This window comes from Hypanus sabinus, chromosome 3 (genome assembly GCF_030144855.1).
Source record: "Hypanus sabinus isolate sHypSab1 chromosome 3, sHypSab1.hap1, whole genome shotgun sequence".
Classification (NCBI taxonomy): domain Eukaryota; kingdom Metazoa; phylum Chordata; class Chondrichthyes; order Myliobatiformes; family Dasyatidae; genus Hypanus; species Hypanus sabinus.
The window spans coordinates 130449036-130474817 of record NC_082708.1 but is presented as its reverse complement, the minus strand read 5'-3'; the positions used below and the strand labels follow the sequence as shown (position 1 = coordinate 130474817).

Genomic DNA, 25782 nt, shown 5'->3' with positions numbered 1-25782 from the left:
ATTACTTTAGGAAGTTTTTATTAAAATGAGAAATAAAACCAGGCACATTCACTCTTTTCCAGAGATGCTGCCTGGCCTGCTGAGTTCCTCCAGCATTTTATGTGTGTTGCTCGGATTTCCAGCATCTGCAGATTTTCTCTTGTTTGTGATCACATTTAAATGTACCATATTCAAGATCACAAGACAAAGGAGCAGAAATAGGCCATTCAGCCCATCGAGTCTGCTCTGCCACTCCACCATGAGCTAAACTATTTTCCCATCTAGTTCCAATTTCTGGCTTTTTTCCCATATTCCTTGATACCCTGTACCCTGACTAATTAGATACCTGCCAATTTCCTCAAAAACCTTCAGTGATTGGGCCTCCACAGCTGTATGTGGCAACGAATTCCATAAATCCACAACCCTCTGGCTGAAAAAATTTCTCCTCATCTCTGTTTTAAATGGGTACCCTCTAATTCTAAGACTGTGACCTCTTGTCCTGGACTCACCCACCAAGAGAAACAGCCTTTCCACATCTACTCTGTACAATCCTTTCAACATTCGAAATGTTTCTGAGATCCCCTCTCATTCTTCTATACTCTAATGAATACAATCCAAGAGCCAACGAACGCTCATCATATGTTAGTCCCTGCATTCCATTATTCTTACTGGCATGGCAGATGTAGAATTAATGTTTCCCTGGAAGGCTGTTAGGAACTGAGGATCGCAGTCCCAAAATACCTACAAGATAGAGATAGTGAGTTTTTAAATGTTAACGGAATTGCCTGACGATCTACCAATAAGCTGTTGCAAATCTTCGGTAGTGCCATCTTAAATCAGCCGGGGGCGTCAGCTGCTTGCTCTTTTCCATGGATGCTGTTTGATCTCCAGCGTTCTGTGTGTATTGCTCAAAATGCCGTTCGCTTGCTTCTGTTGTTTGCATGATTTTTTTTCTCTCCTCTCTTTCTCTGCAACATGCATGATTCTTGCATGATGCTGTTTTTGATCTTTTTTTAAAATTGGGTTATTCATGTTTCTTGTCCTGTGGTTTCCTGTAAGCAGTCAAATCTCAAGGTGTGTAAATTATACATTCTTTGATAATAAATGTGCTTTGAATTGAAGGATATGGAGTCAGTGCAAGAGTGCTGAAGCAGGTCCAATGAACCAGACAGCCTGTGCTTCTGTACCCAAATATATAGGCATGAGTAAGCAAAATGGAATTTAAGCAAAGATATTTTGGCGAATAGTTTGCAGTGGACAAGTACCTGGACAGGGAAGGCACAGATGGAAGTGGGTCCAATGTGGTTCAAGTATGATTAGTGTCGCTGCCATTATGGAAGGCATGAATGGAGTTGGCTGGAAGGGCCTGTTCCTGTGCCGAACGATTTTGACGTTTATGAACTTGAAGTGTTCAATGGCAAGCCTGATGTTGTGCTGTACAGTAGTTTTAAATAGCAGGCAGGAAGGAAGTGCTTCCAATTTCCAGATGTGAAGGAGTGGCAAATGTTGGTCCTGTGAGAGGAAGGCCTGAACAACTTTATCATTTAAAATAAAAACTCGGGTTTTATATTTTTCCTAGAGGCTAGAATGTTGGTTTTACAGTTTACCTCAGAACGTAAAAACACATTTTGAGGACAGCAGTGCTTTCAAAGTATTATCAAATTTCAGGTAAAGTTTCAAAAATATTTCCACTCACTTAATAGATTTTATGGTTGCAGGAGACCACAGCCACAACTGTGCTCTTCCACAGATATTGTATGGGCCAGAATGTCTAAGCTGCTAAACGCTATGCATTCCTTTTTTAGTGTGAATCTGTGTCATTCTGGTGTCATTGGCCCAGGTCGAAGGTTATATGACCAATCCTTGCATGATGATGCTGTTAAAGTCAACTCCTGAAAGCAGATTTTCACATTTTCGAATGATGCCAGATGCAGCAATGCCCCTGGAATCTCCATTTCGGAAGCTGGAAAATTGAATATTTTGTACTTGGGAGACTTTGACAGATTTCAAGAAAGCTGCTCTTGGGGGTTAATTTTCAGATAAATTGTGAACATCGGGTTGAAGACCTTTCTCCAGGTGGTTTATTTGCTTTCCATCAGTTGGGAAGCGGGGAGCTGCTGCTGAGTGGAATATTGAAGCAGAATCTAGCTTTTGTTTTGAGCCTGGTTAGCTATTACAAAGGCAGATCCCTTCAAGTAGGGACTGATGAAAGTGTGCAAGATTCAAGAATGGAGAGCATCACCTAGCTAAATGGAACCTGACTTTGGAAGAAGGCTTTCTTTGGTCTGAAAAACTTGCAGCTTGCTTTTTTCTTTGTTTCATTATTTGACTCTCAGCGATAGAGAATTCTCCCAAGATCATGGTCACAACAGAAACAGTTTGGCCATGTGATCTGGCCAAATCACATTGTAGTAAAGATGTTTGCTATATTCTGCCAGGGGAGTTTTGGGGTCAGGAACTTGTCCTGTTGGCACTTTGCTGCTGGACAGGGCTAATTACATATAGGCCCTCTTCTTCCACTGCAGGGAAGTATGGGTGTGGAGCAACCTCAGCTGGTAATGGTGGTTAGTGATGTATACCAGTAGGATCGGGCCCGTGGGATAGATTGAACTGTACTTGCTTCAGGCCTTACAGAGGGTGCTTCCCATAAATTCCTGGGTATCTTTTTTAGAAACTGTCTTTCAATAGGAGCTAGGAAAGGTATATTGGCATTACTGTTAACAATTGCAGCAGTCTCCTGTTGCTTGCTGATTGTCGCTGAGCATCAGACGATATCTAAACTTGGTTGATTTGTTTTCCCTCTTTTTTGGCTGACCTAAAGAGCTGCATGACACAAATGGGTTCAAAAAACATATGTGTTTCAGCATTTCCGATGGGAAAGGCCAGCTGGATCAGTGAGTTTGACCTTGACCTTCTACAGTATGTGATTAAGAAGATGATCTGCATTGGGACTTGAGTGAGCAGGGAGTGTATTGGAAGATAACACACAGCACCAGCAGGATTTAGGAGTTTTAGAATTTGCTGAGTTTGTTTGAACTTGGTTTGAATGTGTGTTTTATATAAATAAATTATCAGTTTATTCCTTCAAATCTGGTTAAATCTTGAATCCATCAATGAAGTTGAGGTCACCACTCTCCCAGTTCAGTGGGTTCCAGTTAATCAGGGCAGCCTAATCATTTAATCTGGGATAACTCCTAAAGAGTGAAAACTGATCAAGAAAATGTCAGGATTCCCTTTGTTCACTTAAGACACTATGCTGCTTAATTGAGACAGGGGACTGTTGCAAACAGTTTCTAACTAGCATCAGTTGTGTGCACTTGTGTAGCCGTTTAAACACTACACTGTGTTTAAAGTGAGCAGTTTTTATATTGTGCCAGCTGTTATGAACCCCGTAACTGGGTCACTTACCAGCAAAGATTGAGAGGTCCGTTGAAGACTGATGGTACTATTTTTAAAAGTCTTTATTTATAAAAGGGGCACAAAAATAAGATTAATACAGACATTCAGATAAAATACGTCGTCAATACTCAATCTAAAAACGCGGGTATAATAATAATCATCAATTAAGCAATAGCTCTATTGTTAGTCTAGGGGATATTGTATTGTCCGATGGAAAGATAAAAGTCACTGTCCTTTCAAGCTGCAGCTCTTTGGGTTTAAGAGAGACGGTTTTAAACTTGCCCAGGTCTTTTATGAGGCCAATCCGTTGCGTTGGGGGAGTGGGTTCCCCGTTGTTAGTTCCAAGTCGTTTTCCGTGGTACCAGCCACCAGCCCCCAGGCAAGGGAACCGAACGCACATGGCTTCCTTCAAATGGCTTCCCGCTATTACGGGATCGCTAGCGTTTCTTCTGGTGCGTCTGAGGGGCTGTCCCTACAGCCTCTCTTTTATCTTAACTCGCCGGGTAGTAGATATCAATCAGGTTGGGGTGATGCAATCTCTCTCTCAACCAGCCCACTTTGCCCGAGGGCCAGCACATAGCATAGTCCCCAATCCACAAACGTTGTCTTCAGGAGACAATGGCCAGGTCTCTCTCTCTCATTTCCTGGGTCCTCTGACCCAACCCAATAGTGCTCTTGCGATTCTCACAAAGGAGGGGGCTGCGGGTGTAACACAGCTGCGTGTGTGCATGTTCAAAGGTAGTGATTTTTGTCATTGACAGTTGGTGAGAAATAAGACAATTCAGAACTGTTTTGCTCTCTGTGATTTCAAGCATTCAGGCTTGGAGACACCAAAACTGGCTGGGAGTGAAAATTAAAAGATTTCACTACTTCAAAGTGTTAGTAACAATGAAGAACTTGAAGATATCGACAACCATCTTGAATATTATAATGAAAATGAAGATTTGAAGGATGCAGTTGTCAAAGGCACTGCCTGAAGGCAGTCCATCATCTGCACTAGGTGTCTGCACTAATTTTGTTAATTTACAGTCAGTCAGGAGAACACTACAGCGTACATGGAATGAATTCCTTCGATTACTATTAGGGACTAGTACAGTTTTCTCGTACTATAGTAGTATTGGGAGTGTTCTAATTTGTTCTCTATTTCATTTAAATATGTAATTTGTTACCTGGTTAAATGGTGGTTTATCTTTTTATACCTTTTTAACTATTTGCATGAAACTTTGGTTAATTGGGGTAACTGTTTAATTGGGCCAAAATATACTGGTACCACTGTGTCCAAATTGACCAGAATTCACTGTATTATTCAACATAAGGAGCCGGTCCTACATGTGTGATTAGACAAGTAAGAACATGGTAATAAATACAGTGGGATGAAGTATGTGTATTTTAATTCCAGGAGTATTATGGACAAGGACGATGTTATATATTTGAGAAAGGGACAGGAATGGATGTTCAATGTTACAGTATTTCGAAGTTTTAGAACAGAAGGTAAAAGGGGCTGGGGGGGTTGATTCACACTATTAATCAGAAGTAATATCACACCTCCTCACAGAGGGGACATCATGGAGAATTTTATGAATCCCTGTGCAGAGAATTCAGAAATAAAAAAGGTGCAATCATTGTGGGATTATACTACAGACAGCCCCAGGATATTTGCAGAACTGACTGCAACTTTGAGAATGAAACTATCAAACTCAAAACACAACAAAATGTGGCTGATAGAACATACGTTATCTACAAAATCTAGTGTAGTGACTGCGAAGAGTACTACATTGGTCAAACAGCAATAAAACTTATCGATCAGGCTACAGAAGTATCAGCTAGTGAGCAGAAAGCATGAAGCACTGTTGCTAGTACCAGCTCATGATGGCGAAGAAGGGCAACACTTCAGCTGGACAACAGCCAGAGCCTCAGCTCAAGCAAGAACAAGAAAGGAATGAGAATTACTCGAGGCGTGGTTTTCGACAGAAGGGTCCATCGACAAACACTTTGACATAGATCTGGTATATAAACCCTCATGGAGAATAGAGACACAACGATGCCAACAATTAATGAGCCACCAGTATCTCAGGGTCTGGACAGCGAAGCCAACACTTCGAATAGACCATACTGGACCTGGTATTGGGAAATGAGCCTGGCCAGTGACTGACCTTTCAGTGGGAGGAGAGTTAAGTTTTCAGATAACTATAGATAAGGGTAAGTAGGGACTGCAGGAGAATACTAAATTGGAACCGGACAAATTTTGAGAGTATTAGGCAGGAACTAAGGACGGTTAATTGGGAACAACTGTTTTTGGGCAAGTCCACTTCTGACATGTGGAGTGTGTATAAGAGTACAAGGCAGGTATGCTGCTATAAGAACAAAGATGGCAAAGGAAGGGAACCATGGATGTGAAGACGGGGAGGAAATGAGAGAGCCAGAAGGGTCATTGGTAAGTATAAGATGAAAGAGAATCCCGAGGCATTTAGTACATCAAGAGCAAGTGGATAAGCAGGGAGAAGAAAAAGGAGCGAACATGTGCTTGGAGGCAGAGATTAAATAAGTACTTTGTATTGTTATTTAGCATGAAAAAGGACATGGAAGGTGGGGAGATCAGAGTGTTGCATGTTAATTAGCTAGGGCATTTCAAGATGAAGAAAGCGATAGTGTTGTGTCTTCAAGAATATTAAGGTGGATAACTTGCCAGGGTCAAACAGGATATATCCCAGGTTATTAGGCAAGACATGAGTTTGTTGGGGACCTTGACCAATAGTTTGGTGTCCTCCCTAGCCACTGGCTGAGTCCCAAAGGACTAGCAAATAGCTAATGTTTCATTACTCAAAAAGGGAAATGAAGATAATCTTGGAAGCCATTGACCATTGATAAGTCACTGGTGGGGAAATTACAGGAGAGGATCTTCAGGGATTGGATTTTTCAGCATTTGGAAAGCTGCAGTCGGCACGGCTACCTTGTGCAGGGCAAGTTGTGTCTTATTAACCTCAGCGAGTTGCTCACTAGCGATGGAACTGGACTTGTTGCTTATTGTTGTTGTGCAGAGACGGTGCACAGTCCAACAAAGAGTGCAAATGATTGTCTTGGATGTTCTTATTCTGATTTCAAGATCTTGTTGCCTTGTTTGTTGCGTGAATCGGGCCCTCATTCCACGATGTCGCCCTTTTGCAGCCTTCCAGGAGAACAGACACCAGAGATGGAATGGGAGAGAGAGGCTTCTGTGGGTGTGCTAGAACCTGTACTGGGTTGGGGTCTAACCCCTTTCTCTGGTGCTAACCTCCAGTGTTCACTTAGTGGAAGACAAGCTGGAGCAGGACCACATCCAGTGTACCGTCAATCTACAAACTGTGCCATTCAGGGACTTGGGCTGTTTTTATGTGTGACTATAAGTTTTTCTGCTATCGTAACTATACATGCCTTGTGCTGTGTACCGTTGGCACTGTGTTTAACACCTTGGCCCCAGAAGAATGCTTTTTAGTTTGGTTGCATTGGCATGTATGGTTGAATGACAATTTAACTTGAACTTGATTGAGTTTTTTTTGAGGAGGTGATGAAGGTAGAGTTGTGGATGTTCTCCATGTGGATTTTAGTAAGGCGCTGGTCCCTCATGTGAGGTTCATCCAGAAGATTAAGCCACTGGGTGTGCTAGAATCTGTACTGGGTTGGGGTCCATGGTGAGTAGGCGATCTCGATTCAGAATTGTCTTGCCCGTAAAATACAGAGGGTTCTGCTGGAATTGATTTAGTCTGGCTGGATGTACAGGGCAAGTTTTTACACACTGACAGGTGCCTAGAAGGTGCTCCCAGATGGTGGTGGAGATGTTCTTAGATTGGCACATGAATGTACAAGAAATGGAAGGATGTGGATGTGGTGTAGGCACAGCAGGTTAGATTAGTTGGGGTTTTGATGACTAATTTAATTAGTTTGGCACAGCATTATGGGTTGAAGGACCTGTTGCCATACTACACTATATGGTATATGGTATGTTCTATATAAACACTGGTTATGAACGCTGAGCACTCTGTTGTGCATTTCCAATTAGCCCTGGAAGCAGGAAAAAAACAATCAGTTTGTGGAATGTTATAATTTGACAATTAAACTCAGTTACACAGAGCCAAAATGGCATCTGTCACTGGGCGTGGATTTTTTAGAAGTTAGAAGTTGTCTTTTTACAAACTGAGGAATGCGATTTCAGTGAAGCATTCTCTGTGCTTTGCTTGGATTTCCAGCATCTGCAGATTTTCTCTTGTTTGTGAAAAGAAACCTGGAATCTCATTTTACTAAAACTGAGAGATTAAGATGCTAATCATTATTTCATTTTCTTCTTGGATCTTATCTAAGTTAAATTTGTTTAGCACTGTTGAAAGAATTCTGATGACCGTGCGGGAATTCATGTCATTTTGCATTGTGCTGAACTTCAACTGAAATATTCTTGGGGTTATATAGACAATAGACAGTAGGTGCAGGAGTAGGCCATTCGGCCCTTCTAGCCAACATCGCCATTCACTGTGATCATGGCTGATCGTACACAATCAGTACCCTGTTCCGGCCCTCTCCCCATATCCCTTGACCTCGCTATCTATAAGAGCTCTATCTAACTCTCTTTTAAATGCATCCAGAGACTTGGCCTCCACTACCTTCTGGGGCAGAGCATTCCACGTATCCACCACTCTCTGGGTGAAAAAGTTTTTCTGCATCTCTGTTCTAAATGGCCTAACACTTATTCTTAAACTGTGGCCTCTAGTTCTGGACCCCATCAGCGGGAACATGCTTCCTGCCTCCAGCGTGTCCAATCCCTTAATAATCATAAGTTTCAATCAGATCCCCTCTCATCCTTCTAAATTCCAGTGTATACAAGCCCAGTCACTCCAATCTTTCAACATATGACAGTCCCACCATTCTGGGAATTAACCTTGTGAACCTACGTTGCACTCCCTCAATAGCAAGAATGTCCTTCCTCAAATTTGGAGACCAAAACTACACACACTACTCCAGGTGGGGTCTCACCAGGGCCCTGTACAGCTGTAGAAGGACCTCTTTACTCCTATACTCAATTCCTCTTGTTATAAAGGCCAGCATGCCATTAGCTTTCTTCACTGCCTGCTGTACCTGCATGCTTGCTTTCATTGATTGATGTACAAGAACACCTAGATCTCGTTGTACTTCCCCTTTTCCTAACTTGACTCCATTTAGATAGTAATCTGCCTTCCTGTTCTTGCCACCAAAGTGGATAACCTCACATTTATCCACATTAAACTGCATTTGCCATACATTTGCCCACTCACCCAACCTGTCCAAGTCACCCTGCATTCTCATAACATCCTCCTGACATTTCACACTGCCACCCAGCTTTGTGTCATCTGCAAATTTGCTAATGTTACTTTTAATTTCTTCATCTAAATCATCAATGTATATTGTAAACAGCTGCGGTCCCAGCACCGAACCTTGCAGTACCCCACTGGTCACAGCCTGCCATTCCGAAAGGGACCCGTTAATCGCTACTCTTTGTTTCCCGTCAGCCAGCCAATTTTCAATCCATGTCAGTACTCTGACCCCAATACCATGTGTCCTAATTTTGCCCACTAATCTCCTATGTGGGACTTTATCAAAAGCTTTCTGGAAGTCCGTCCAGTGGAACTATATCCACTGGCTCTCCCTTGTCCACTTTCATAGTTACATCCTCAAAAAGCTCCAGAAGATTAGTCAAGCATGATTTTTCCTTCATAAATCCATACTGACTCAGACCGATCCTTCTACTGCTATCCAAATGTGTCGTAATTTCCTCTTTTGTAATTGACTCCAGCATCTTTCCCACCACTGACGTCAGGCTAACCGGTCTATAATTCCCTGTTTTCTTTCTCCCTCCTTTCTTGAAAAGTGGGACAACATTAGCCACCCTCCAATCAGCAGGAACTGTTCCAGAGTCTATAGAACATTAGAAAATGATTACCAATGCGTCCACGATTTCTAGAGCCACCTCTTTAAGTACCCTGGGATGCAGGCCATGAGGTCCCGGGGACTTATTAGCCTTCAGACTCAACAGTATATTCAACACCGTTTCTTGCCTAATATAAATTTCCTTCAGTTCATCCTTTACCCTAGTTCCTTTGGCCACTATTACATCTGGGAGATTGTTTGTGTCTTCCCTAGTGAAGACAGATGTTCAACTCATCTGCCATTTCCTTGTTCCCCATAATAAATTCACCCATTTCTGTCTTCAATGGCCCAATTTTGGTCTTAACTATTTTTTTGCTATTCACATACCTAAACAAGCTTTTACGATCCTCCTTTATATTCTTGGCTAGTTTACCTTCGTACTTCATTTTTTCTTGGCGTATTGCCTTTTTTGTTATCTTCTGCTGCTCTTTAAAAGCTTCCCAGTCCTCCAGTTTCCCGCTCATCTTTGCTATGTTATACTTCTCTTTTATTTTTATACTGCCCTTTACTTCCCTTGTCAGTCAAGGCCGCCCCTTACTCCCCTTAGGATCTTTCTTCCTCTTTGGAATGAACCGATCCTGCACCTTCTGCATTATTCCCAGAAGTACCTGCCATTGTTGTTCCATTGTCTTCCCTGCATAGGGTATTGTTCCATTGAACTTTGGCCAGCTCCTCCCTCATAGCTCCATAGTTCCCTTTGTTCAACTGTAATACTGACACATCTGATTTTCCCTTCTCCTTCTCAAATTGTAGGTTAAAACATACCACATTATGGTCACTACCTCCTAATGGTTCATGTACCTCGAGGTCCCTGATCAAATCCAGTTCATTGCACAATACTGAATCTAGAATTGCCTTCTCCCTGGTAGGCTCCAGTACAAGCTGTTCTAAGAATCCATCTCGGAGGCACTCCACAAACTCCCTTTCTTGGGGTCCAGTACCATTCTGATTCTCCCAGTCTACCTGCATGTTGAAATCCCCATGACAACTGTATCATTACCTTTGCGACATGCCAATTTTAACTCTTCATTCAACTTACACCCTACATCCAGACTGTTGTTTGGGGGCCTGTAGATAACTCCCATTAGGGTCTTTCTACCCTTAGAATTTCTCAGTTCTATCCATACTGACTCTACATCCCCTGATTCTGTGTCCCCCCCTCGCAAAGGACTGAATATCATTCCTCACCAACGGAGCCACCCCACCCCTCTTCCAGTCGGTCTGTCCTTTCAACAAGATGTATACCTTGAATATTCATTTCCCAGGCCCTGTCCGCTTGAAGCCATGTCTCAGTTATTCCCACAACATCGTACTTGCCAATTTCCAACTGAGCCTCAAGCTCATCTACTTTATTCCTTATATTTTGTGCATTCATATATAATACTTTAAATTCGTTACTCCCCTCTCCTTTCATATCAATTCCTATTTCACTTGGCCATACTGTATGATCTCTTCTTGAGCTTTCTACTCCATTGATTCTGTTGTCCTTTTTAACTTTTCTTATTTTCACTTTCCCTTTAACTCCATCCTTATATTTTCAGTTCATCCCCTCCCCCCTCCCCCCCCCCCCCCACTACTTAGGGAAACACATCCATGTTGCAGTGGCAGACCTGTCTGCCAGAATGCTGGTCCCCCGCCTATTAAGGTGCAACCCATCCCTTTTGTACAATTCATCCCTACCCCAAAACAGATCCCAGTGGTCCAAGAATGTAAATCCTTGCTTCCTGCACCAGTTCCTCAGCCACACATTCAGATCCATTATCTCCCTGTTCCTGCCCTCTCCAGCATGAGGAACTGGAAGCAAACCGGAGATAACCACCCTGGAAGTCCTGCTTTTCAGCCTTCTTCCGAGTTCTTTGAAGTCCCGCTGCAGAATGTCCTTCCTCTTCTTCCTGATGTCATTTGTGCCGACATGCACTACCACTTCCGGCTGTTCACCTTCACCCTTGAGGATTCCCTGCAATCGGTCAGTGATGTCCTGGATCCTTGCACCAGGGAGGCAACACACCGTCCTTAAATCTCGCCTGTTGCCACAGAAACCCCTTTCCGTACCTCTTACTATGGAGTCACCTACTACCATGGCTCTTCCTGATGTCTGACTCCTCGGCTCTGCTTCTACACCAATTTTCAGCTCGCAGACCTGTCCGCCTCTCAGACTGGCAGTATCTTCTGTCCTGACAGCTTCCAAGAAGGTGAACCTGTTTATGAGAGGTACATCCCCCGGGGTCTCCTGTACTTCCAAGCATACTTTCCTTCCTCATCGTCGCCCCCTTTCTCTCTTCCGGTATCCTCGGTGTAATGACCTCACTGTAGGTCCTGTCCAGAAAACTCTTGTTTTGCAGATAAACCTGAGGTCATCCAGTTCTTTCTTCAGTGCTGCAACATGCTCCTTCAGAAGCTGAATCTGGACACACTTTCCACAGCTGTAGCAGCCGGGGGCATCATCAGTGTCCCTGACCTCCCACATCATGCACGTAGCACACTGAATCAGCTTAGCGGTTATGTCTTCACTCTCTCCAATTGTGTTCTTCAACTTTTAGCTATAGCTGGAGAGTTGGACTTGCTGTTCAGCACGTCTAACTTTGGCCTCTAAGTTCAACCTATATTGACCTGTGCAGCAAATTCTTTCTTCATAAGAGTGTCACTTTTTGGAATATCCTATCATTTCACTGCATCCAAAAATGAATCATCCTTTGTTAGTAAGTTGGCAATATTTTATGATTAAGGCAGTGGCACTGGAAGCTCGTGGAACAAAAGAAATGGCTGAAAGAAGCACTGTGACTGTTGTAGGTATATGTCATAGTTAGTGAGAAACCTGTGGAAACATTTATCACTTCATTCAGATGAGTATCAATCAATATATTCTTCCTGTTACAGGGAGCATGAGACAAAATGCCTCCTTTCTCCATCTCTCCCTCCATACCCAGTGCTGAAACCCTCATCTGTAACATCACCATTTCCAGTACTCATCCCAATCTCTGCCCATGTGCTAATCTACATCTTCCCACACATCACTCCTGTGCTCATAGAATCCTACACATTTCCACTTAAAATTCCCATCATATTTCGTTTTATCTTCATGGTCTTGCCAACAAATTAAAACAAAAATCTCTTCAGCTCGGGCCTCCTGAAGCCTCCACTTTCCCCTTATTGGCCCACAGTCTCCAATTCCCTCCTTAATGCCTTGTACCTGTCCACCTTCCCTTACCCTTTTAAGACTCTCCTTAAAACCAAGGTTTTTGACTAAGGTTTACGTTACCTTTTCTAATATTTTTCACGTACTGTGCATTGTAAAATTTCCATGCTGGTGATGAACTTAGGGATGCTTTTGCATGTTAAAAGTGCCAATTATTATCTTTATCGACCTTTGTCCTTGTGTTAGCACTGCCTGAGACAATGAGAGTTACACATCCAGCATGTTTTTCTGGCTCCAAAGGGTAATCAGAATGCTTAGTAATTGGTATTTCTGTACACTACGAAGTTCAATGGATTGATCTATTTTTGGTTAATGAAACAAGGTGAGACATGTAACCCTGAAGGGAAATATGTGTTCATCTCACTAACTTGTCCAGGATACAATTTAAGTGTTTCTGGTTATAATTGTACTAGGTAATTAAATTATGTAATACCAGGGAAATTAATTGAATTGTTTCTGCTTAATGGTAAAGTGATCTGTTTAAGTTACATAAAGCATAATTTGGATAAGTGTTATTCATAGTAATAATTAGTAATGGGCGTTGGTGACAGGTATATTCATTAAAGTTCATTTGGTCCAATCTAGAAAAAAAGTGTAGTTTTTCATTTTGCAATTGAAGTTTGGAATTTTTTGAAGTGATTCAAAAAGCAGTTTTCCCATTTTCCCTAGACAGATGGTTGAGAATCAGTTACCTTATAGTTTATACTGCAGTGCTGAGCACTGAGAAATTTTGGAAGAATATTGGTGGAGAGCACTGTATATCCAGAGCATGTGCTGAACTAAATGAAGGGTCCTGGCTGACATTTTCCATATTTAGAAAATTATGTCAGTGCTAGGGAACCACGGGTTACATAACTTCTACATGATCTTTGTAAATTTCATTCGGTCAGTTGTCCTGCCATTCCATGCTTAGGTTGAAAGAGGAGAAAATGCATTACACTGTGACGATACTATGTCACCACAAAAACTTGGTACTTCTGCTAAAATAATGGTTTTATTGCCCCCATCATTCACCCTCTGATTTTAGCATCCAATTCTAGGTCTAATTACCAAATGCCAGTTATTGAAATCCACAAGCAGGACCACCCTGGATGGCCCATTGCTCCTACATACCCTTGCCCACCAAACCTGTTAATTCATTCCTGTCTCCTCTTGTCCAGTCCTTTCTCAACTGCATCCAGGACATTTCGCATGTCCTTCACCATTTTGGCAACCTACAGTTTGCTGACCCAAGCTGCCACATCTTGACCAAACTTAATACCCCTCCATCCCACCAAAAAGGCCTTGACTTCACTCTGCTTTCTGATAAAGACCCAGCCAGTTCCCTTTCCATAACATTTTCTTCCCTGCTTGACAGACTTTGTTCTTGCCCTTAACAACTCCTCTTTCAAATCCTCCCACTTTCTGCAAATCCAAGACGTGACTAAGGGTGCTTACATGGGTGTCAGCTGCTAATAATGTAGATTTCCATTGACTACAAGGGAGAGTCCTTGTGCCAAATCTGCTGTGGCACCCCTCCCTAAATCTTCCTCCAATACAGTAGAATTTTTCCAATCTCCTGTGGGCAAAGGAACAATAAAAGATGATGCACATACGTTTCAGACAGTGTTTAAATATTTCTGCACCACCTTACTGTTTCTCATCACTGTTCATGCTGCAGAGAGGTGATGGGAGCAGTAGGGTGGAGGCCAAACGTTAACAAACAAACTATTCTGTGCCACCCAGTTGAATGGCTAGCAAGAATTTTAATTGGGACCAGCTTCTAAAAATAGCTTGGGTGACTGTTCCTGGATTTCAACACTATGGAGTTGGTAATTAATGCTAAAATATTACTTCAAACAGGGATCTCATCTTGGCCAAGTGGGAGGTGCCTGAAGCCGTGGTTATAATTCAAACACCCAGTGTTTAGCAAAGGAAAAGGTTCACCAATAAGCTTAATTCGAATGAATAACTGGCTTTTGATGTCGAAACTACCATCCCCTGTTATAAGTATCTGGGGACAGAATGCACACAGGTCCAGTGAAAATCATTAGATATTAATTGTGTGTGGAGGGGAGGGAGGGGGTAAAGTGATATTTGTATGGTGGAGAGGAAAGGAGCATAACAAAATCCCAGAGGAACATGATAGTGGATTAGTCTGTACATAGTAAACAGAGCTGTATGTACAACATGTGAGAAAAGGGTACTCGTAAACGAAAGGACAACATAATATTAAACAAATTTTAATTGGAGGAATGTTTGAGAATGTTCTAATCAGGTCGAGAATGTGTTGAGAAGACCAGAACATGACTAAACTCAGGATGTGATTTTAGCATTGGGTATTAAGTCTGCAGAAAGGAAGCAATGAGATAACAGTTCAGCTCGAACATGAATTAAGTTGATCCAGTGGCAGAAAATAAGCAAACTTATCTCCACTATTAAAAATAATCTAAATAGTGGTCCAGCTGCTTCGGTTCTAGCAATCTGGGTTCAGTCCTGACTTCCAGCGCCATTATGTGAGACCTGCATGTTATCCCTCAACGCTAAGGGTTTACCTCCAGTGCACCAGCTGGTTGGTAGATTAGTTACTGTAAATTGCCCTGAAAGATGATGGGCAATTGGAGTGGAGTCAGTGAGCCGATAAATGGGAATTGATTATATGGACAATAAGCAAGTTGCTAGAACTGCTTTCAGTGCTGGTATATACTTGCAGATCTATGGATAAAGAGTTTTTGAGAAAATCTTAATAGTTTAAATTTAACCAGCCAAATAAATAACAAAAGCAAAATCTTAGAGGTGACTTGGGATCGGAAGATGTAGCCTTCTGATGTAATCACACATGAATACTATGACATCTTTGTCCAAAACGGGAGACTTTCAAGTATTTGAGGAACCTCATAGAGGAATTATGCAGCTAGTTCCAAACAAGAGAGGTTTAGTAATGAGAGAAAGAAATGAATGATTTGGGCTTTTTAGCTTTTCACAGGTCTTTCTTAAGAGGAACGCTGCAGAAACAAGTTACCAGTGGAGTATAAGTTTACTCCTAATAATAGAAATCTTGTCCTGTCTCAGGGCTCAGGTTTTCAGATGGACTTGAAGAAGAACAAGGAAAATCTATAGAAACATTTTTTTTAAATGGGGGGCAGAATGGTTAAGGATGGCAGAGTAGCTGCATGGAATAATGAGGGCAAGAGATTCCCCAGATTCTTTTATTTTTGTCTTCATCGCACTATCAATTGAAGTAATGCGTAGAAGCTCCACAGATATTTGAGAAGTAAAGGTGTAATTTTCAGTGTCTAATGTATAAAAATCTACCCAGTTTACAAGTACAAGTATCAGCAAGAAAAGGCCCAGATCCCTAGCTAATATACTGCTTTTATTCTCTATTCAAGATTATGTATAAAGAATTTGTTTCACTGATTGATACAATGTGAGGTGTTGCCATCATTCCTTTTATCGTGTGAATTACATTGGCAAGGATTGCTCTCAATTAAGACTTTAAAAAGTGGCTAGTGCAAAATATAAATTATAATAATCTGCTTCTGCCTCTATGTTGTTATCCGTAAATACCTCTGGGCAGTTTTTGTATTTGAGATTTTGTCTAATGGAATTGTTTTTTCCCAGCTGACTAACTGCAGTATGCAGGGAGTTAAGGAGGCAAGATAGCTTGAAAATTTTCTGTACTCTATCACCTTTTTAATGTTGATTATTATTTTATTCTCAAAATTCTGTCTTACTCTGCTTTATGAGTATGTAGTTAAGAACTCTAAAGGAAACTTAACTGAAACAGTTCAGGAGATTACAAGATGTTGAATTTAGTGTTTCTGCCCTGACTGTATTTCATAAGCGGCAACATATGTTCTTGAAAGTGCAAATGGAAGCAGTTGAAAGCTGGGAGACAAAAAATATTTTAGGTTTTCGAGTACTGGAGAATCATAGAGCTGTATGAAACATAAAAGGGTGCTTTAGTCCAACTGTGTAGTCCTGTTTACCTGCATCAGTCCTGAAACCCTCTACTCCTCTCCTCAGCAAGTAGCAGTCCAAATGCCTCTTAATACCTGCCTCAGCTTGCCCAGGCAGGACCTATCATATAACTACCAGATGTGGAAGAGTTTGCCTTCCTAAGGTCTCCTTTCATATTCTTCCCTCGCAGCTTAACCATATGCCCATTAGTTTAGCTCTTCCCCACCTTGGGGGATAAAGACTAACAAATGAAAGTTTTAGAGGTTGCAATGCTTTCCACAGCACTGACTCTCATGGTGCCATATAACTAATTTTAACATATCTCTTGTAATTTTACACACAATGTGCAGTTCGGTAAAGTTTTCAGAAAATTTAGTGCCATTTGAATTCCAAACAAAAGGTAAAATGGTAAATTCTGTTCCGTTATAAATGTCAAACTGCCCAGTTTCAAATCTGTGTAATTAAGAATTGAACTGAATTGTTAAATGGTCAATACTTTTGGCATACTTTTATTGTTGTAACTCTCTTTGTCACATTGTAGATGCTGTTAAACCATCTGGCACTGCCCTGACCGAGGTACCTCTTTCTGTTAATGCTAGACAACCCTCCATGCCATCAGTAATTCCCATGGGCTCACTACCTCCCCCATATCAGCCAATTAACATACAGCATCTGGAGTCCTTCTCCAGCCAAGAAGATCCACAGGATTATCTATGGTTAGCCAACTGTGAAAGTAAAAAGCCTGAACCCCCCAGGTAAGATGAGTGTAAGAAGTTTTCGTACTATTCACTAAGTGTATGGATGCTAAACTGTTTAATCCTTAATATCCTGAAGTTGTATGTTTGGTGTATTATGCATTCTGAATGGGAATGTAAATTGCATTATTTTTCATTGGATTTCATAATTTTACAGCAATTTTTAAACTTTTTATTCCATTTTTCAACTGAATATTGTGAAGAGATACTGAAAATTGATAGGCAGTTGATTAACTTAAAATTTTGTAAAGTAACAGTTTAAAAAGGTATTTGCTTGGCCACGTTAGAAAACAAACTTGTCTTCACCTTGCCTCTGTGTAGCTTTTTTAATCTTTCGTGATTACTCTCAGTTCCACCTCTTCTGAACATCTGATCCTCCATATCGACTACCGATTTTCCTTAATTCAGTGTATAACCCTGTACAGTAGTGTAAGGGATGATGAATAAAGGCAGGAAGCGGGCCATTTTATTTCCCACTATTGTTATCAGTTTATTAGGCAATACTGCTGACTAGACAACCTGCCAGCATTTCATCATTTTAGATTCCTTGCCACATTTAACCAGGCTACAAATAAAGTTTGTTATTGCAGTATAACAAATGTAAAATTGAAAGGTTGGAATAAAGTTCTTGTGGAAATTAAAGTTTATTAAATCCTTTTGATCTAATTCTGTCGTACCAGCGAATGGCATTTTCATCTGAAATATATACACATATCAGTCAAAACCAGGTGTTGGCATGCCCACACAACACTTCCTCGTGTTTTTCATTCCAGTCCATATCTGTCCATAAATGAACAGACTTGTGCCAGCCGGGCTTGTAAAATCAACAAAGCAGGTTAGAAGTGAAAATGGGAAAAAATTCAAATGTTATGTTGAGGTTTAATTGTGATTCAGCCATACATGAATACCCATTTGAAACAGAGTTACTCCAGGGTTAAGGTACCAACAGTCACTCACAGCACAAAGTACATATAGCACAAATAAGATGCCAGTAAAATAATTATACAAAACAAATATGGTCCAAGCTCCTGAGTCCATGAATGTTGCAGCAGTCTACAGTCGAACTTAGTGTACCTTTATCTTTTGCTGAATGAACACCAGAGGCAACACCGACTCCAATGTGTATGCCACGCCACGTTGCCTCCAGAACTCCGGAGGAGCGTACCTATTAATGTTTTGTAACTCCAAAGCATAAAACTAATTGACACAGATTGGGAATACTTTGTTCTTTATTTTAGTGATGTGTGCACTTATGACGTGATAGCATAAGCCATTCATGTACTTTTGCATATAACCTGTAATGAATTATTTAAATGAAGAATGCTTATTTCAGCAATATTTGTATAAAATTACTGAAATATTAAGTACATTACACTCTTCCCTGCTTAGTTATAAACCAGCTCAACAGAGAATGCATCTCAACTCAAATTTGTAATATATTGCTCTCCTGTCAGCATAGTAAATCTTAAAATGTCCCATTCAAGTCTAAACATTTAGCTGCTATGGAGGATTTCTTACTGTAGAGGGATAACGTCTTTCCTGACGAGGGGTTATTCTGCTTGACAGCTGAGTCCTCCTCTGCGGGGATTGTAGGAGTTGACTCTGGGGCTGCAGGAAGCAATTCTGTCAGCTCTGGATATCTTTCTTCTCAAACAATTTATCCATATATGTCATTTCCAAACTACAGCAGTTGCAAACTTCACTGTGTGGGAGAGTGGTACAGTTCTGTCCTTAATCTTTTCAAACACCCACTTTTGATCACTGTGTAGTTCCTCACCAGGACTGCTTGTACAAGAGTGAAATATCAAGCTTCCTTGTTTGAGAAGCCCTCAGTTTGTCTCAGCTGTTTGCCCTGGATGCTCCTTCTGAGATTGGGTTTGAGAAGATCCAGGAACAGCACAGCAGGTGAGTTGTTGGTCATGGAGTGTGCTGCATTGCAAAATGGAAGAAGGAAATTAACAAGCTTCTGATTCAGTGTCAATGCAGTGTGTTCTGCTGACATTGGTCACTGTGCGTTCTTTAGACTTCGGATAGACTGCAGTGTTCAGTCCCACTTAAGGCAACCCCGCTCAAGGGCATGTTCATCCCAATGCTGGTGAAAATATTCCAGCCATTTTGAGTGGCCAAGTTGACATGAGACAGTCTGGGTTTTTTCTGGTTTTCTCTGCCACACTAAAGAAACTTTCAATTTGCATTAGGGAGAATACATCAAGAGAAGTGTCCTCTTTTGTAAATGTTTCAGGTATCTCCATTTCCAAGGGTAAACGGAACAATCCATCACCATTTCCATGGTTAGTTGTCCTCTTGAATTCGATCTTGTAATTGTGTCCTCCAAGAACTGGAGACATCTTTCCATTTATGCTGCTGCTGTTAGTGGAACACCCTTCTGTGGACTGAAGATGGACACAAGTGGTTGATGATCAGTAATGAGGGTAAACCCTCTCCAATATAAATACTGGTCACAATGTTTTACACCCAAACCAGAATCAAGGTCTCTCTGTCAATCGGTGTATAATTTTTCTCTGCAACTGTGACAGAAGATGATGCAAAGGCTATGGGATGTTCACTTCCATTGTTCATAACATGATATGACAGCACCTATACCATAAGGCAAGTTGTCACTAGCAAACTTCACTAAACAGTGAATCATAATATGTGAGTACAGTGTTTGACATCACCATTTCCTTTGTCTTTTGGAAAGCCACCTCACTCTGCTTTGTCCATTGTCATTTCTTCCCGATCTGTAGTGGAGTTCCAGGGCTGGAGCACAGCAGCCAGGATTGGCAAGAACTTGTTGTACTGTAGTAATTGACAAACTCTAAAAAAGACTGCAACTGTAACACGTCCTTTGGCCTTGGCCCATCCACCATGGCGTGAATTTTTTCAGCACACTCGTGTATTACTTGTGTGTCAGTAGTGTTACCAGAGTGCTTGGTTTAAGGAATTCACATTTGTTGCATCATGCTCTGAACCCATAATATTCTAATCTTTTTAACGCTGTTTTGAGTTTTTGGAGATGTTCTTTCTCATCCTTACCAGAAACAATGGTGTCATCCAGGTAACACTGAGTGCCTGGGCAGCCCTGCATCACCTGGTCCGTAGTGTTCTGCCGGAGTGTAAGTGAAAAAGTATACCTTTTAGTGATAAAGACCTTTGTGAGTGTTCATGCTGAGAAACACTTGGGATTCTTTTTCCATCTCCATCTGTACATAGGCCTCAGCTAAGTCCACTTTGTAGAAGAGATTCCCTCCAGAAAGGTTTGCAAAGATATCCTCTATTCTGGGAAGAGGGTATTGATCTGCTTTCAGTACTGATCCTGACAGATCCATTCTTCTTGGCTGATGTTGTCCATGGGCTCCACTCTACCTTGGAAAGAATTCCCTCAGCCTCTCTGCAATCTAGCTCACTGGCTACTTTATCATGGATAGCATGAGGGACCAGATGGGCTTTGTAAAACTTGGCTGTGGCTTTTTCTTTTAACACGATTTTAGGCTTGCTATGTTTGAGTTTTTCCGTGCCATCCTTGAAGATAGTTGTGGCATCATCCAGTGCCTTAATTCACTTTCAGTTGACTCTTTTGTTCAGTTGGATGTGGCATTCAACTGGTGGATGAATCTACAATCAAGTTGCATTTGTCTCAGCCATTCACATCCCTACAATGCTGGCCCTCCTATTTTCACCACATACAAGCTCACTGTGGCTTGTCTATTGTTGTATTTTACTGTCATGAATGACTTTCCCACCAGAGTTATCTTTTAACCAGTATGTTCTTAGTTGGTTCAAGCTCATCTTGGGGAATGTCCAATTCCATCTTAATTAGTTTACCGTTCACTTCTGGTGTAAGCCATATTGCTTGTCTACTGTTTTCACATTGTAAATCTAAAGGCTATATCATCCTGTGTGACCCTCATCAAGATTTTTCATCAACAGCGTGCAGATTAGTGTTCTTTTTGAAGCTCCACCTGGACTACTTTGTGTTTTTTTCTTCTTCCCTGTGCAGTCCATTTATTTTCGTCTGTCCAATATGTTCTTTGTACGCGTCCTATTTCATTGCATTTTCTGCGAGTTTCACCTTTTAAACCTGTATTGTGTGTGAGCCCCAACCACAATGGTAACACAGTTTGTTCGGCCAGATCGTTTCCTATTTATACATTGCAATTTTGTTCACATTCACTTTCATTCCTGACTGCAACTCAAATTTCAACGGCTCTTTTAAATATAAGTTGTGTTTCAGTTAGGAGCCGGTTTTGGTTGCTTGTTGGATTCCACAAATGAAATGGTATTTAATTCATCACTAATTAATTAATTAGTGCATCATCAAGCCCATCACTAAACTTACATTGCTCAATGTCTTCAATTCAGCCACATATGCTGAAATGAATTCCACTTCCTTTTGATTCTCCTTATGAAACCTAAAGCATTGTGCAATCAACAATAGTTTCAGTTCTAGCTGTTCCTGCTTTACTTACAAAATATTAGCAAATCTTATATCAGCTGGTTTGGTAGGAGCAGCATAACTTCTGAGCAAAGTTCCTCCAATCACACTCAGTAACACTGTCACTCATTTTGCATTGGCTATTTTATTTGCTTGAAAACACTGTTCAATTCACTCTGTGCATGCAGTCGGTCCTCCTTATCTGTGAGGGATTGGTTCCGGGACCCCTCACGGATACCAACAAATGTGGATGCTCAAGTCCTGTATTTAACCTGTCTCAGTGCGGTGGACTTTAGGACCCAGTGAAACTCTGAATTTGCCACGTTTCTGTTCATGAAAACGATCACGATTGAAAATAAAGTGGAAGTAATAAAGCAATCAGAAAGAGGTGAAATGTCATTGGTCATTGGAAAAGCGTTAGGCAACAGTTGGTCAACATTTGGAACAATTTTAAAGTATAAATTGAGAAAGGCGTGCCCCAATGAAAGCTACAATTATTTCTGAGCAATGCAGTGGTTTAATTATTGAAATAGATACATTTCTTAAGTGTTTTATATGCATAGAAAGGTAAAATATATACTATATACTAAGACAAACGTTTGATGCTAAATAATACCGGATGTACCTGTTCTGTCTGACTTAGTAAGAGAACTTTAGTTTTTTTTCCGATCCCAATCCAGAATAAGCTACGCACATCCTCCTGTATACTCGCGGATAAGAAGGACCGAATGTATTCCAGTTATATGTTGTGTCATCAAACGTGTCTATCTTTCCAATGTAGCCAGCTATTTCTGCTTTTTAAAAAATGTTTTACTATTATCACCTGTTACTCACTGTTTATGAACGTGTAAATTTCATCTGCGTTCTGACCATCTCTGGCCCTCTTCCAAAGAGACACATGCTTTTTTATTAACTCAATCATTTATCTCCTCTTACGGTGAAAGCGTGCTGCTCTTTTTTTAAAAAACTTGAACGTCTCTCTGCACTTCAACATGTAGGCATCATTGCAGGTATATTTTAATATACTTCCCTGCCACTTATATTTTGTAACTCCAAAACAAAAAACTAATTGAAAGTAATAAACATGGAGCTGGGAATAACATGTCTACTTTATTAATTACTTCAGAGAAGCAGGCACTAATGACACGGAGAGATGATGACGCCTGCCATTCACGTACTGTTACGTATAACCTGTAATGGATTATTTAAGCAAAGAAAGAATGCTTAATAAAACTGTATATTTACAATATTACTCAATTACTACTGAAGTATTAAATATGCAACAATACCGACACCCCACCCCCCGGTGGCTGAAAACAGGCAATATCTCAGTTTAAGGCCTAGACCTCACTGCGACAGAGGCCATTCAGCCCCCACCCCCACCACTGCTAACAAATCAGTGAGTCGGACCTGCATCGTTGCACATTAACAAGGTGGAACAGGGTCTTGCAATCACAAGGAAAGTGACCAGGAAGATCACTTGCTGTTAGACTGCATACCTTCTTTGCTCATTGCATCTCCAATGCAGGCAGCAGCTCAATCCAGCTCCCTCGGTTTCTCTGCCAACAAGCAACTTGCTGATGAGGTGGACCTCCAGTATTTTAAGTTTTTTGATGTCCAGTAGGGTCTGACAATCGCAAAAAAATACATTTAAAAAGCCTGTAAAACCTTGGCTGGCTCTGTAGAAGCTGTGGTGTCAGAGAGTGCCACCATCTTACCAGAAGTGGTACACATTTACACATCTTAGAAATGTAAAATAAAAAGAAAATGCTGGAATCTTTCAGCAAACCACGTAGCTCTGTTGGAAGAGAAATAATGTTAACATTTCAGTTAATCATGATGGCAGGCTATGCTTCCTGCTGAACAGACCCATTATAATGTCATCTAGCAATCCAGCTCCAGTGGAGGTACAGCTGGACTGCTGAGTGATGATAGGTCCCTGGATGAATGATATTCTGGCCTTTCCCGAATCCTTGCCTCTGTCTGGGACTCCTGGAGTGTGATTTGGTGTAGGAGTGAATTGCCCATATTATTTGGCCAAAATACCAACCAGCAACTGACCCCCTCTAGTTGTTTTTTAATGTCTACTGCTATCTGCTGGTGATTGGCATGGAAACCTTGATAAATTTCTCAATTAGGACCTTGACTGGTAAGTATAAAGTCAGTCCAAATAAGGTCAGAGTCAAGATACAGTACATGGGAAAATCTCTGTCACTGAATTTTAAGAAAGGAAGTGATGCCTGGAGGCAGTTAACGACAGCTCGTGTCAATCTTGATATGCTGATGATTGTTAAGGGATATGGGATGTGGTATTTAGTTAGCTTGCTGTATTTAGTTAGAAGTATGATAGGCTCACCAGTGTTTCCTGCCTGGTGATTTTTGCAGCCTCAGTTACCAGACGAGCAGCAGACAAGCCCTGGGTCAAATGATTTAGCCCAATAATTGCAACTAATGCTGGTTAAATAAATGGAGAACAAAATGAACATTCACACACATTGGGAGTTGAGACAGAAGAGTAAAATTTGGAGGAGGAGTGTGGGAGAGAGACTCAGAAGTGAAGTAGTGAGAGCAGTCCTTCAGTCCTTGAGCAGAGCGTGGCAGCTGCTTCAAATAAATAATAAAGAAGACAGTCGAGGTCATTTAGGTCAGGGTGGAGTGAATCAGCGCTTGACAGCACATGGAGAGCAAGTTAAGCATAGGGAGATATGAAAGATTGGGCTGAACGACATGAGGCAGCTAGGATGCGTATATGTGCTTTTACAAACTCTCCAGTGAAGTACGGAGAGTAAAAACATGTTTAAAAATTTAGTTGCTGTCACGGGTTTGCATCACTAACTAAGTCTGAATATTGCAAGTGTCCATCTCTGGGGCTCATTTTGAAAATATTTTTTGAAATATGAGAGAAAGGAAATTTTACCCACAAATAATAGCTTGATTGTTACTCTAGGAAAATTTATTGGGCATATAATTTTGAAGTGATGAGATTAACATCTTTATTTAAAAATAGAACAGGAAGTTTTGATTAATTAGCAATATTATTCTAAGAGAGTATATGTCCTAGTTGTATCTAGGGTCACATTGCAGATAATCTGAAATGGAATTATAAGAAGTGTTCAGTGAAGTGAAGAGTACCCTGAATACTTTTGAAACCGGGAGATAAATAGCATACTGTAGGTGCAATGGGTGGAGAACAGCACAGGAATGTTGGAACACATTTATTCTTCCTCTTGTACCTTTAATAAGTATTTTGCTGGCAATTTAATGTTTTGAATTGACTTAAAAAAAAAGTCAAACACCTTACTGATCATCAGCCAATTTATTAAAGTGAGGTTTCTAATTACAGCAGTAAGATAAATAACTAATTAATCTGTGACTCATAGCTTTGATGAGCTGAAAATCCCAGGGCAATAAATATTGCTCTTGTTCTCTTGTGAGTGTGGAGAATACCTATGGTTGAACAGACAAGCAATGGTCTTGTGAAAGGCTCCCAGTAAATCAGCGATCTTCCTTTGCAGCACTGATGCACATTGAAGATATGGAGCTGGGCTGCCGCTGGGCAACGGCCGGTGCCCCTCCCTGGTTGGGCTTTGCATAAAGTGGCAGTGAAAGATGGAGGGTGGCGGCTGTTTGACCCTCGAGCAACAGCCTGCCTCACTTCATTTCAGTGTGATGGAAGGAAGTTATGAAAGGAATGAAATCAACATTGAAATTAATTAGGCAAAATACTGACGTGTCAGTGAAAGTTGGCAAGGTATGTTTAAGGACAAGTTGAAGTGCCTGAAGAAATTTATTTGTAAAGATGCAAATTGTTATCCTACCACCAGTCAGATCTTCTCCCTCCCAATCCTTTCCTGCTTCCTCTAAGGACCATTATCTCTGTGTCTCCCTGATTTGCTCATCTCTTCCCCTCCACTGCACCTCCTCCCTCACCACTACCCCCATACCTGAGCAGCACCCAAGTGACCAGTTAAACTAAACAATGTCCGTCTAGGGCCAAGGTGCAAAGCACAGTACAAACAGTCGCACATAGCGCATGTAGTTAACAACAGCACATAGAGTCCCAAAATAATATTAGCAGAGGTCCCTGAGTGGTGTGGCCTGAAGATTGATGGTGCATGGATGTTGCAGTAGGGTTTGAATGCTAT

The 25782-nt window shown here is 41.1% G+C and overlaps 1 protein-coding gene across 11 annotated transcripts in view; it reads left to right on the top strand.

Annotated features, from left to right (window-relative positions):
* gab1 (GRB2-associated binding protein 1) overlaps window positions 1-25782 on the top strand; it is a 200155-nt gene that overhangs the window by 132812 nt on the left and 41561 nt on the right. For all 11 annotated transcript variants that reach the window (XM_059965122.1, XM_059965127.1, XM_059965131.1 and 8 more), the window contains one exon: window positions 16989-17202. In XM_059965122.1, coding sequence (XP_059821105.1) covers window positions 16989-17202 — 214 coding nt within the window. The remainder of the gene's footprint in view (window positions 1-16988; window positions 17203-25782) is intronic.